General features: G+C 46.1%; 1 protein-coding gene across 2 annotated transcripts in view; it reads right to left on the reverse strand.

Annotated features, from left to right (window-relative positions):
- Positions 1 to 10,724, reverse strand: part of SRPX (sushi repeat containing protein X-linked) — a 72,381-nt gene extending 61,657 nt beyond the window's left edge. The window contains exon 1 of one of the 2 annotated variants that reach the window (XM_003815383.5): positions 9,979 to 10,724. In XM_003815383.5, coding sequence (XP_003815431.1) covers positions 9,979 to 10,075 — 97 coding nt within the window. In that variant the 5' untranslated portion in view covers positions 10,076 to 10,724. The remainder of the gene's footprint in view (positions 1 to 9,978) is intronic. The other variant, XM_034949897.4, reaches the window with a different exon arrangement.
- Between the last annotated feature and the right edge of the window lie 2,889 nt (positions 10,725 to 13,613).

The following is a 13,613-nucleotide window of genomic DNA, read 5'->3' on the forward strand; positions in this document are numbered from 1 at the left end:
TGAGACACCCAGTTATGTGTCAGATAAATTAACCGTATACAAGGGTAGTTATAGCATGCTGGCCTGGACCTCCAAGATGAGTCCTGAGCTGAGCCTCGTGGTGGGGAAGAAGTAGCCCCAAACACCCAGGAATCTTGTTAAAAGGTAGGTGCTTATTTCATATCTGTGATGGTGTTCAAGATTCTACATTTCTATAAAGCTCCCAGGTGAGGCTGGTTATCAAACCACACTTTGAGTAAGGCCTTAGATTAGGGGTTCGGCAAACATTTTCTGTAAAGGAAAATATTTCAGCTTTGCAGGCCATATGGACTCTGTCACAACTATTCAACTGCCATCGTATCACCAAGTAGCCATAGACAAATACCCAAAGGAATGAACATGGCTGTGTTCCAATAACATCAAAATTTGAATTTTATATCATTTTCATTTGTCACAAAACATTATTATTCTTTTGATTTTTTTTCAATCAGTTTAAAATGTTAAAACCATTCTTAGCTCAACTAATCATATAAAAACTGGCAGTGAGCCATCTTTGGCCTGCCTGGACTTTGTTTGCAGACCTTCACCCTAGATTACTGGTCCCTAACCTAGATCTAAATCAAAATGCACAGAGGCGGAGCCAGGGAAACCATATTTCATCAGACTCCCCAGGTGATCCTTACTCAGCCTGTACAAATACCATTGCTGGCCAGACACGGTGGCTCACGCCTGTAATCCCAACACTTTGGGAGGCCGAGGAGGGCAGATCATGAGGTCAGGAGTTTGAGACCAGCCTGGCCAACATGGTGAAACCCCATCTATAGTAAAAATACAAAAATTAGATAGGTGTGGTGGTACACGCCTGTAATCCCAGCTACTCGGGAGGCTGAGGCAGGAGAATCTCTTGAACCTTGGAGGTGGAGGTTGCAGTGAGCCGAGATCATGTCACTGCATTCCAGCCTGGGTGACAGAGCAAGACTCGGTCAAAAAAAAAAAAAAAAAAAAAAGGAAAAGAACAGAGGAAAAAAATACCATTGCTGGGTTGGAAACTACTACTTACCCAACTCCCTGAAAAGGTGAGAGACCCTCTTTAAGTGCTGTTAACAGTTCAGTCTTCCTGACATCCCCAATTCATGGAGCTTGAGGGGCTTAATGTGAGGGGCTGTGTGTTTTCCTGACTAACCCACTGGTCTCACTCTCACTCATCTCCCAAGGTGCTGCCTCCCCGCTAACCCCAGTGGCATTGATTTCTGGTATGAAGATAAGAAGTCCCTGTGTCTTTAAGAGCTGATCAGTTCCAGGAATTCTCAGCCCCAGGAGTCTTGCTGGAGTGGCAGGAGCGGCCCTGATCACACTAGCCTGGTTTTCTTGACAGCTAAAGTTATTCATCAGGTATTAATACATCTTAGCTGCAGGAAAAAGCCATGCAAGGCCCCTGTTACCAATCAGCCTGAAGATGTGCTTTGCTGCTGCTCAAGGCTAAGCCAGGCAGGGGCTGTATTCCTGGCAGAAAGGCTTAAAAGGAGATGAAGCCAAGGGAGGTTGCATTTGTTTTTGAGTTAGAGAAGGGAGGAAAAACCTAACCTACAGGCTGTACATGCTTATCTCGGGAATGCTGGGGACTTAGGAAAGGAAGGTCAGAGGATTCAGTGATGAAGGCAAAGCCAACAGGAAAAGGGAGAGGAGGGGAAGTGAACCATTGTGTGGCAGTTATAAACAGGCAAGCCACTCTGTCTTGGCCAAGGGCTGAACTCATTCATCAGACCAGCACTTCCTAAATTTCATCATGTAGAAGAATCATTGGAAGGATCTTGTTAAAATGAAGATGCTGATTCAGTAGGTCTTGGGTTTGGGCCTGAGCTTCTGCAATTTTAACGTGCTCCCAGGTGACCCAAGAGTTCACCACAGATGCTGCTGGCATGCAAGCACAGCTTTCTGTTTTGTTCTTTTACAGAGTCACAAGCTCTAAAAGAATATGGGGTCCATAGCTTGTCCACTTGGAGTTAAGCTACTGACATCCAAGACTACATAGATATAGTTCAGGGAGTTCCCTGCACTACAGCACCCACCGTCACACCCTCAAAAAGAGCAAGTGGGGTCTCAAATCAAGCCTGCCCTCCACTCTCCAAGTCTTGAATCCTTGGACTCAAGGCCTCAAGTCCTTGAGTCTTGGGCCTGCCTCTATCCTTTTCTTGCCCAAAGTCTGTCTCCTGACCAAGCCCTGTGTCCACAGATCTACATGTGGCCAGATGGGGGCCTCTTTTTCTAATTCACCCAAAGGTGCTTTATGCACCAGTGGTGGCCCTGCAGCCAGCATTGAGAGGTGGCCAGGCACCATTGGCTGACTCTGGCTAGTATCCTGCCACAGTTGAACCTTGAAAGCACTATACTAAGTGAAAGAAGCCAAACACAAAATGATAAATACTGTGTAATTCCATTTTTATGGAAGGTCAATTGTAGGCAAATCTATAGAGGCAGAAAATAGATTAGTGGTTGCCTAGGGATGGGGGATTAAGAAATGATGGCTAAGGTTTGGAGTTTATTTGGGGGGCAATGAAAACATTCTAAAATTGTTTGTGGTGATGAATGCACAACTCTGTGAATATTCTAAGACCATTGAATTGTACAGTTTAAATGAATGAGGTATGGTACATGAATTGTATCTCAATAAAACTGTTATGAATTTAATCACAAATCAGTTGGGGAGCTCAAAGCAAGTGGTATAGAGAGGAAGCATTTGGGACTCTGACAACCTCAAAAGAGGGCAAGGACTGACACTGAGGCAGCAACTTCTCAGAACTCTTGAAAAACATCCAAACAGCTCTAGATATGAGATGCTGAGAGTATAGCCAAGTGTCAATATAAAGAATAGCCCTGAGATACACCCTGGACAGGGGCTCAGTGAACAATGCTGTATTCGTCCATTTTTGCACTGCTATGAAGAAATACTTGAGACTGGGTAATTTATAAAGAAAAGAGGTTTAACTGGATCACGGTTCTGCAGGTTGTACAGGAAGTATAGTAGCTTCTACCTCTGAGGAGGCCTCAGGAAACTTGCAATCAAGGCAGAAGGTGAAGGAGAAGCAGGCATGTCTTACATGGCCAGAGCAGGAGCGAGAGAGAGGAAGGAGGTGCTACACACTTTGAAAACAACCAGGTATTATGGTAACTTACTATTGCAAAAATAACACCAAAGGGGATGGTGCTAAACCATTCATGAGAAATCCGCCCCCCATGATCCAATCACCTCCAGCCAGGCCCACCTCCAGCACTGAAGATTACATTTCAACATGAGATTTGGGTGGGGACACAGATCCAAACCATATCAAATGCTCAGTGCCATTCATTCTTGCCTGCCTATCTCTGGTTCCCCACAGGATGCCTGACATGTAGGGATCACTCAAAAATTGAATTCAATGCATGCCTATGAAGTGAAAGGAATTCTATAGCCACCAGACTGAGGTCTACTCCCAACTCTGCATTTAACTCTCTGTGTGACCCCAGACAAATCCCTTCATCTTGCTGAGCCTCAGAGGCTCCTCCCTAAAATGCAGGGCAAGTTACCATCTCAGGCATCCTCCCAGTCTGAGGTTCCATGGTTCCATGAATTAGGCAACCCATGCAAGGGAGCCTGGGTGTGGAACAGAGAAACTCCTGCAGAAATCTAGATAAAGACCAAGACACCCACCCAGAGGCTCAGAACTGGCCAGAGGCATGCCCCCCAGCACATGTCACTCCACAGATCCACTGAGAGCCTCCCAGAAGTCAGGCTCCCTGCTAGACCATGAGAATACAAAAATGAACAAGATCCCACAACCTATTCACGTGGCTGGGGGCATCAGCTCCGTGAATAGGTAATGGTGCAACACAATGACCCTACCCCTTGGAAAGCTGAATTAAAATCTAAGTGGAAGCAGAATTTCAGTGTTGGGGATTGAAAGGAATTGGAGCCTTGATCTGACTAACACTGAGTCAGTACCAACATGTCTGTCAGAGTTCCTATAAGGAATTGCCACTTTGTGGGCAGAATCTCAGGAGGTGGAGGATGTAGCCGCTCCACCACTTCCTCACCACTCCACAATGGGCCTGCCAAACCTTGGCTTAATTCTCACCCTGTGGCCCTAATTTAACCGTGTTTGCGAACAATCTTGGATCACTGGGATTGGCAGGGTCATTCAGCTCAGCCACCCACACAATAAGCGGCAGGCGAGCGTCATCCATTAGCAGATCATGGGGTGTAATCAGCGTTGAGGAGATTCTCATTAAGTACTACTGGATGTACATTGCAAACAGCTAGTGATAGCAGGGGAAATGAGCTGCTAGTACATGTGACTACACTACAGGTCACTGTAAGAGTGGGACAGAAGAAATATTGCAATGATATTTCAAGGCCAAGGCAGAAAGTCTGTCCCCAGATTCTATGTTTGGATCTATTACTCAGAAGAAAGTTTGAAAATCATTATGCTCAATTTACAACCCCAAACCTCTGGGATAATCCAAGCCATTATATCCAAACCCATTTATCTTCTCCCTGGAGAACAATGCATAAAGAAGCATCCAGTGTGAGCTAAGGATTACGGGTGAGTGAATCATTCAGCTCGGGAATGAGTACTCCAGAGGTTTCTGAGGTCAGAATGTGCCAGACACCCGTAAGATCCAGGTGCTACCAATTATCATCTGGAAAACTTGGGAGCTTAGCAGTGCTACCAAGGACTTTTCTCTTGCACAAGCTTTTCCTCTAAATCTTTATCTGCACATCCTGCCCCCAGAACTCCCTTGAGTTTCTAAGTCTCTTAGAATAACGTCTTACGGTGATTTGACATCCAAGAGCCTTCGCAATTAACTATGCCCTGATTCGTTGCCTGTCCAAATGGACAAATTTCCTTTGACATTTAGCTATCTTGCAATCCATTTTCTCAGGAAAGTGTCATCTTGGAAATTCTGGTTAAATCCTACAGGGGAGATTTGAAATGGAATACTTTGATTCACAATTACTTCAATCAATTAATCCACAAATACTGACTAAAGATCCTCCCCCAAGTCACACTGTGTACTAAGTGGGGCAGGGGGGTACAGCAAGTTACCAGCCCAGGCCTGAAGGCAATTACAATTTACGATTACATCTGTTTTGCTTGGTACTGCTTTTTAAATGAAAATAACTGGAAACTATACAGCTGGCCGTAACTGGAAAGGCCACCTGCTCACTGGTTCAATCAAAGTTTACCTACTGTGGTAATTTCATCTTACTCTGTATGTTGATTTTTCTGCCCATTAAGTGCATATTTTCTCATAGAATTCATGAAGGTGCTCTAGTAACTAGTGGTTTTGAATCGGGATAGAGCCGTCTCCCCAGAAAAAGGACACTCACACAGATTTTTGTCTCCAATTTCAAAACATTCTTAGAGAAGCCCACACATCCTCTACTTTCACTTTTCTTGGGCCTTTAGTGCCACCATCTCCGCAGCAGCAAGTCTCAGCATCATTCTTCAATAACCAATTCCAGTGTTCCCACATAGCTCCTCTCTGTGCTCCCCGGGCCTGTCAATCCAATTGTATTATAACATTGACCACCTGAAATAACTATGTCTCTATTTCCCCATAAGACAGAAAGCTACGAGAGAGAAGAAATTGCATACCTTCTTCATCGTGGTCTCCCAAGCACATAAATGCTTCATCATTCGGTGTTCACTTTAAAAATAAGTCTCTGGGCAGAGCCCAGGTTTTATTAGAAAAGGTAGAAACTGATTCTATTTCAGAACTAAACCCAAATTTCCCAGAGATTCAGGCTTAAAAGACCACCCTCCTAAAACAAATGGCCCATAAAAGTTAGCAGTTAAGACATCACACAGTCAAGAACTGAGGGGCTGGTTTGAGAAACTCCCTATGAATTGGAAGTTGGGAGAGGTTATTATTCACGCTGCTATTTTGGAAGCGAATCTCTAACCTGGGCATTAATCATAACTTGCCTGCTACAAATTTCATACTATGCTATAGCCTGGCAAAACTAAACCTTCTTCTGTTCAAATTCTCTCTTCACTTTCAATTACTAATTTCAGTTGTGTTCTCTGAAAGGGGAATTGATGTAGCACACATATTTGCGTTTACTAAGGAAACCATTCAACCACTTGGGAAAGGCACAGATCAAGGTGGCCAACAAAAATAATAAATGCAAACTCCAGCTTGCGGTTGCAGTCAGTCTCTCATCTTACAGCCCCCAACAGAGAAGGTTATTGCTTAAACAGAGAGTGTTCGTATATTTAAAAGGAGCCTCTGTATCCAGTAAGCCATCGTTTCTATGTACGTAGATTCATGGTGGCACAAAGCCCTGTGTACCTGTGCACATGTTTCCCTCAGCTCCTTTCCTGTCCAATGGCTCATCACTGGAGTTACAGGCACTGTTAATCCACTACGCACAAATATCCATGTGGCACAAAGTGCTCTGCTAGGCACCGTGGGAAATACAAATAAGGGTAAGACATAGCACAGCCCCTGCCTCCAAGGTCTTAAAATCTACAAGAAGAAGAAGAGTGCATAAATTATGATAATATACAGCATTATCAAATATGTGATATATGTGATAAATATAAGAGACATGAGTGAGACCATGGGTGTTAAAAGGAAGGCACGTTGCTTCCCATTGGAGCGATCAAGGAAAGGTCTCATCAAAGTGGGGGTGTTGCTGGATGATGGGCAGAATTTGGACAAATGGCAAGGGGGAAGGATTCCAGGTACAGAAAGCAGCATCTGCCAAGAAGGAAAATGTGACTCAGGTTCTATAAGGATAGGATTTTAGGAAACCAGGGGGAAAAGACTGGAATATTAGACTAGAAGCAAACTGTGTAGCCCCCTAAAAACAACTGAGAACTTTTTACTTGAGTGAGAACAGGGACCTGCTGCCCTAAGTTTTTGAGTAGGGGAGTGATGTGATAAAAAACAGTACTAAAGTCAATGGACTTAAAAGACCATTATCTAAAGTGAGAAAGTAAAATGAGCTAGAATTAGAGAGACCAAAAGTGAGAATGTTATAGCAATAATCTAAAAGAGAAAAGCAGCACTTTGGTTATGGTACAAGGACCGATGAGGTGGGAAGATGTGAAGACGCTGCTTTAACAATGGTTTCTGGTGTCTCGTTCAGCTCCCAAATCTGCGAAATGAGTAGTAACTAACAAACAACATTGTACTGTACTGAAAGTGTTATCAATGAAGAAAATGCCAGAGGAAAATGACCTGCTCTCCCCAGCATATTTCCTTTTCATTGCAGAGTACTTTTGTCAGCTGATTACATGTTTTAAGTCTAAATAGGAATTCCTAGCCTGTTCCCGGTGACACCTTAATTATATAACCTGAGCTAGGTGCTCCATTCCTAGTACTTATCTCCAAATGTGGTATTTCAAAAGACTGCTTCAGCTGATGTAGTCTGGTTTGGCTTTTAGCAAACCTCACTTGGTTTTCCCGACTAGTAAAACCACACTACTTTACCGGTTTTCTCCAGATGTAAGATTCACGAAGCCTTTCTTAGAGGCCATGGTACTCATTCTCCATCTTCAGCCTTGTTTGCAGAAGGAGGCAGAGTGAACCGCCACAATCTCACATGCAAATACAGCTCTAAGAATTATTTTAAGAACAGAATCTAAATTCTCATCTGTTATAAGCATACAAACACAGTCAAACACAAACAACTTTTCTACAAATTTTCCATACACTTCATGTGGGTTTTTATAGACACTGCATCTTTGCTAGGCTGCAAAAAATAGATCAGAGAGCCAGAAAAGCTGCATTAAATTCTAAGATGGAAGAACTCCAGAGACCTTCTAGGAGTGGGAATGAGAATGATTTACTCTCACTCTGACAGATTTGCTATTCACGTGCAGATAGTTACATAATCGACTTGCTGATGGGGCCCTAGATCTCCATCTTCTTTCAGAAGTTCCAGATTCAAGTCCTTCACTTTCTCTCTTACTGGAGATATGATGTCCACTTGCTAAGAGAGTGTCTCTGAAATGATCTTTAAAACTTGTCACCCAGCACTTAGAGTGAACTCAGCCTATGTGATTTGCTTTCAGACCCAAGGGCCTAGAGATTTTCCCCTCCCCAGCCTTCCAAAGCCTCTGGCTTGGACTGAAATCCCCTCCTCTGGATCTCACAACCTCAGCGGAGCACACTTCCCAAGAGACCCCATTGAGCCATGCCAAAAGGAGGCTCAAGAGGGGTGTTTATCAAGCAGCTCCAATCAGCTTCAGCTCATCTGTGGTCTGAGCAGAGCCGGAGGGCAGGTTAGGAGTCAGTGGAGGTGGTGGCAAGCAGGAACATGGTGGCTAAAAGTTGGGAGCAGCTTGCAGGCTGGCAGAGGGAGCCAGGAAAGCCAGGGATAGGTCCCAAAAGACAGGTGGTAGTGAATGCCCAAACTGACGAACTCATGATTCTGTGGCTGGGCCCTGGTAGCAAGCTGTACTATATAAAGGTGGAAGATGAGAGAAAGGAGAGGGGAGGGCAGGGGAGGAGAAGGGAGGGAGGTCGGATGGAAAAGGAGAAGGGGTCCCCAGCTTGAGAAAGGCTCAACTAGAAGTTGAGGTTCCCAGGCAGCTCACAGGCACCTCCCAACTCTGTGCGGAAAAGCTACCTCTAGCTTCTCACCTTATTTGCCTGCTCCCAGAAAGCTGCTTCTGGGACACTTAATGACTTCCTCTTCCCCTACAGGTTCATTTTAACCTGATTCCTGCTAAAGGGGGTGCGAGAGGAGGTATTAACACACCATGGGAATAACTGTTGCCTGGCAGTAAGGATAAAATTTCCTTTCCACTTTACCCTGAATCAGTTCCTACAAAGCAGCTGAAAACTTAAGAGTCAGCTGAAAACACAAATGTTCCTGTGTATTAATTTACAAATTTGTTTTAGTCATTCATTTATTTAGGTGCGTGCAGAGAATTTCCCGCGGCCATCCCTACATCTCCCAAGCACACTGCTAGAAAGATGGGCATCCTCTATCCTTCTACCAGAACTCAGTAGGTTCATTTCTCATACCCCAGATTTAAGCTGCCCACAGTGTTGAACGCAGAGCCAAATATTTGCACGCCCTATAGCCGACGTCACCCACTTTCCCATTAACACTAAATTAAAACGCATCCATGGATTTCCTCTCCATTCCGAGGCAACAGGAGTGCATGGCACATTGCCCTACTCCCCTGAAGCTCTTCGCTAACCTAAGACTCCAGGGTGAGGAAGTTAGCTGGAGCTTTTTAAAGTGCATCTCCAAAGAGAATTTTGCTCACACCATGAGAGCCCCCAAGAAACACCAGGGCCCCCTTAGATGCCGGAGACCACGCCCTCCAGGAATAAGCCGCACCCTCTGCCCAGCAGAGCCTTGCGCGAGTAGCCCTCTTTCCCTGGGGCTAATCAAGTGCATGCCACATGTCACCACTCTCAGCTGGCAATTCTTCCTCAGAGGCGCAGACTTTCTCGGAATCCCCAGCAGGGGGGGTTAAGAGATTCAGGGGAGGCCCCGCCCGTGCCTTCCACAAAAGTCGCTTTACCGTGGCTCGTGTCCTGCGGCCCCAAGGGGGTAGCCTGGGACGTGTAGTGGGAGGGCATAGAGGCTCCTTCCAGGACAAGCTGCCAGCCTCCAGTGGGCAACCATGCGAGAGGCAAAATTCTGGGTGTGAGAAAGTAGCAAACTAGTCTGCGGCCAAACTTTCTCTGTGGAGCCTCCTACACCGAAAAGGGTTTGATTGGAACTCTGGAAGCCCGGACGCAGAAGGTGCTCGGGCTCCCGTCGCCGCGAGGGCGCCCCGCGCCTGGAGATGGGACGGTCAGTTCTTCCCGGCGCGTGCCCAGACACCAGCCCCGATCCGCATCATCCCCACCCTCGGGCTGCGAAAGAGGAGTTCTGCGCAAACAAAGGGCGCCCCCGGCACCTCCCTCTATCCCGAGCGAAGGGTCCCAACGGCGACTCTGGGGGTCTTTGGTGCCCAGCTGAGGAGGCAGCCACGCCTCCGATCCTACCTGGGAAGCTGCGGCTGGGCGGGACGCGCAGCAGCAGCAGCAGCAGCAGAGGCGGCAGCAGCAGCAGCAGCGCGGGCCGATGTGCGGGGCTCCCCATGGCGAGCGGGCGCTTAGCTCGCCTCGGCAGCGCAGCGCGCTTCCCGGGGGCGGGAGGAGACCGAAGAGACCAAGGGACTGCGTGCTAGCGGGCGGGCGAAGGCCGGGCTGGAAAACTCCTCCTCTCGCCTCTTTCCCTCCCTCCTTCCTGCCTGGGGCCTGCCCTCCTTTCTCCGCCCCCCTGGAACACTGCGCGGTTCGGGGCTCTGACCCACCCACCTCCTCCTTTTGTGCCAGCGCTTTTTCTGGCCAGAGAGCGCTGGAGACAAGCCCCAGCAGAGCGAAATATCCTGAAGTAGCTTTCTTTGCCCCAATTTGCGCGCCCCCTCACCCGGAATACACACACGATATTCAATACAACCGCCTCGAACATCCCAGACGTCTAGAAGGATACCATCTATGCAGAAAGCTGCGTGAGTCACACGGAAACAGAAGGGGCAACCGAGGGGATTCAGAGTGGCCCACTGCGGCCGGATACTATGGCCATGTTCTCTGTTTTGATCCTCACGACCATGCCCAAGTTCGCTATTACCATGTCCACTTTCTCCAATAAGACACCGACGCTTAGAAACTTGCCCAGATTCACCCCCGTCACTGGCAGAGCAGGGACTGGAACTTAGGTGTGTAGTTCTGCCGACGTCAAAGTCCATACTACAGATTTTTTGTTAGTTTGTTTCTCTTTTGCAAAGGAATAAATCAAGGACTGGACCGGGTGCGTGCCTGCTCTGCTGCGGTTTAGGATGGGGCTTGAGGTTCTCCTTCCCGGATCAGCTGATGGGAGAGCACAAGGCACAGAAAGTTCTCTGTCTCACCCACAGCCATGGGGATCCAGCTGTAGGTTCCTGCAGCCAGATTTCCTCATTTCCTGGGTTGTTCTCAACCACCCCAAAGATACCACGACCAGACTGGAGCCTCTTCCCTGTGGCTTGGCATCGCTGGATCCTGGCATCAGGACAGGGTTTCTAGGCTGCCCGCAGGACGGATCTGGTTTCTTTGAGGCATTTGAGTAAGCCTCTCATAGTTTTGTTTGTTTGTTTGTTGTTTTGGTTGTTTAGTTATTGTTAAATCAGTAAGGCAATACGTTGCCCCTTTGCTGTCTCAGAAAGATCTTAGCTAAGGCAAATTTTAGTTGGAGTTGCTGCATTAGGTTGTGCAGTTTGAGCACTGTACAAAGGCATCCAGAGGAAGGGGCAAGTGGGAGCCGAAATCCAAATGCCTTTGGGTTCAGGGAGCTTTGTGTCTTGGCAGGGGCCACATCCACTAGAAGGGCATCTTTCTCTCTGCCACAGTAGTCTGGTCTGATAGCTAGGCTAAGAGCCCTGGGAGCACTCACCTAGAAGTTCTAAATTTGTTTATCCAGAAGGAGTGCCATTTCCCAATTCTCACAAAAGCCCCAGGCTTGAACGTCCATCTTACCCTCTCTAGCACTTGGGGGGACTTCGCTCCATCTCCTGTGGGTTTCTCCACTGCTGCTACCTCTTCAGGGAACCAACAACCCTTAAATAACCCCCTAGTCGCAAGAAAATGGAGGAGGTCAGTCTATTCTGTGGCCTCCATCAGACCAGACTTTCCAGGGAGTCATTCTCAACCTTGTTTATGTGGGTCACCTGGGGAGCTTCATGAAAATACCATATCCAGGCTCTACCTCACACTAATAAAATCAGGATCTTTAGGAATGTGACCTGGAGTTTGACCAGATGCATATTTTTGTCTCTCCCCAATCCGCTAAGCTCCACGGTATAAGTTTTAGTATAGGATAAAAATTCTAGACCAGGAGTTTCTCAACTTGGGCACTATTGATATTTGGGGCTAGATGATTCTTTCTTGGGGAGGGGGACTGCCTTGCACGTTGAGAGATGCATCGATGGCCTCTATGCAACAGATACCAGTAGCAATCCCCCTTTCCCCAGTTATGGCAGCCAAAAAAATGTCTCCAGACATTGCCAAATGTCTCCCAGGGGAAAAATGCCCCCAATAGAGAACTACTTCTTTAGGTCTGTAAACAAGGGTTAATGTGCACCCCAAATTCCAGGTCCAGGATAGCCTGGCCAGCAGCCTTCCTTTCCTATGTCACCTCTGAAGCAATGTGTCTTCACCACAACCAGTATACATTCTATTACTGGGCTGAGAAGGAACTTCTAGCTCACTTCTATCCACTGATTCTGGCTGGATTACAAGAAACACCACACTTACTGTTGACTTGCTCTCTGGCCTTTGAATGTCCTCACCACAAAGAAAGAAATCAGAAATGGATGAGGTGATGGTCACGCAAAATACTGACTTGAGGCTTGGTGCAGTGGCTCATGATTGTAATCCCAGCACTTTGGGAGGCCAAGGTAGGCGGATCACTTGAGGTCAAGAGTTTGAGACCAGCCTGGCCAATATAGTGAAACCCCATCTCTACTAAAAATACAAAAATTAGCCAGGAGTGGTGGCACACACCTGTAGTCCCAGCTACTTGGGAGGCCGAGGCAGGAGAATCACTTGAACCTGGGAGGCAGAGGTTGTGCCACTGCACTCCAGACTGGGCAACAGAGCTAGACTCCATCTCAAAAAAAAAAATACTGACTTGATTTTTTCTTTTTCTTTTTCTTTTCTTTCTTTCTTTTTTTTTTTTTTTCTTTGACAGGGTCTTACTCTGAATTTGAATTGGTTTATCCAGAAGGAGTGCTGTTTCCTGGCTGGAGTGCAGTGGCATGATCATAGCTCATTGCAGCCTCAAACACCTGTGCTCAAGCAATTCTCCTGCCTCAGCTTCCTGAGTAGCTAGGACTACAAGCATGTGCCACCATGGCCAGCTAAGTGTTTTTTGTAGATATGGGGGTCCCATAAATATGTACATTTACAATGTGTCCATTAAAAAAATAAACAAAAATAAAAGACATGAAGAAACATCTCTATATAATGTTTACAGAGAAAAATAACATTTGTTGTTTTCATTGTGCAAGGATATCTTGAAGGACAGATCCAAGTTCAGTTGCCTCTTGTATCAATAAATCGAAATAACCCTTTCATTTTTACCTAACAAAGATAAAGGGGAGAGAACAAGGTGGTATTCTTACCTAGTGGGAATACTAAAAGGAATGCCATTGTTGTCAAAATGTATAAGGTATATAAATCACATGGGTTAGAGTAATAGGGAACACAATTAGATATAATATTGGGAAACCATTATTTTTCCTTGACAAGCTTGAAGTATTCGATATAAACCCTTGGAAGAACTAATATGAACATGAAAAAATAAAATAAGAGCCTGGAATGAGGAAAAAAAGTCTCTTGCTCTCTTTTCTACCCTATAGAGAAAATTCCAATGGGACTTTTATTTTTCTTATTATTTTTATTCCAGTTTTCTCTCTGATAGAAGAGATGAGGGTAGAGGTAAGGTGGAGGAAGAGGTTGTCAATTCATCCCAATCCCACAATATCTTGGAAGACAATCAGATAGTTAAATAGATTCATAATCTGTCAAATAACTTAAGGGTTAATGAGTTGATGAAAACAAAGAGAAGTCACTCAGGGAGTGCCACAGAGCTATGACAC

The sequence above is a fragment of the Pan paniscus genome, chromosome X, assembly GCF_029289425.2.
Source record: "Pan paniscus chromosome X, NHGRI_mPanPan1-v2.0_pri, whole genome shotgun sequence".
NCBI lineage: Eukaryota > Metazoa > Chordata > Mammalia > Primates > Hominidae > Pan > Pan paniscus.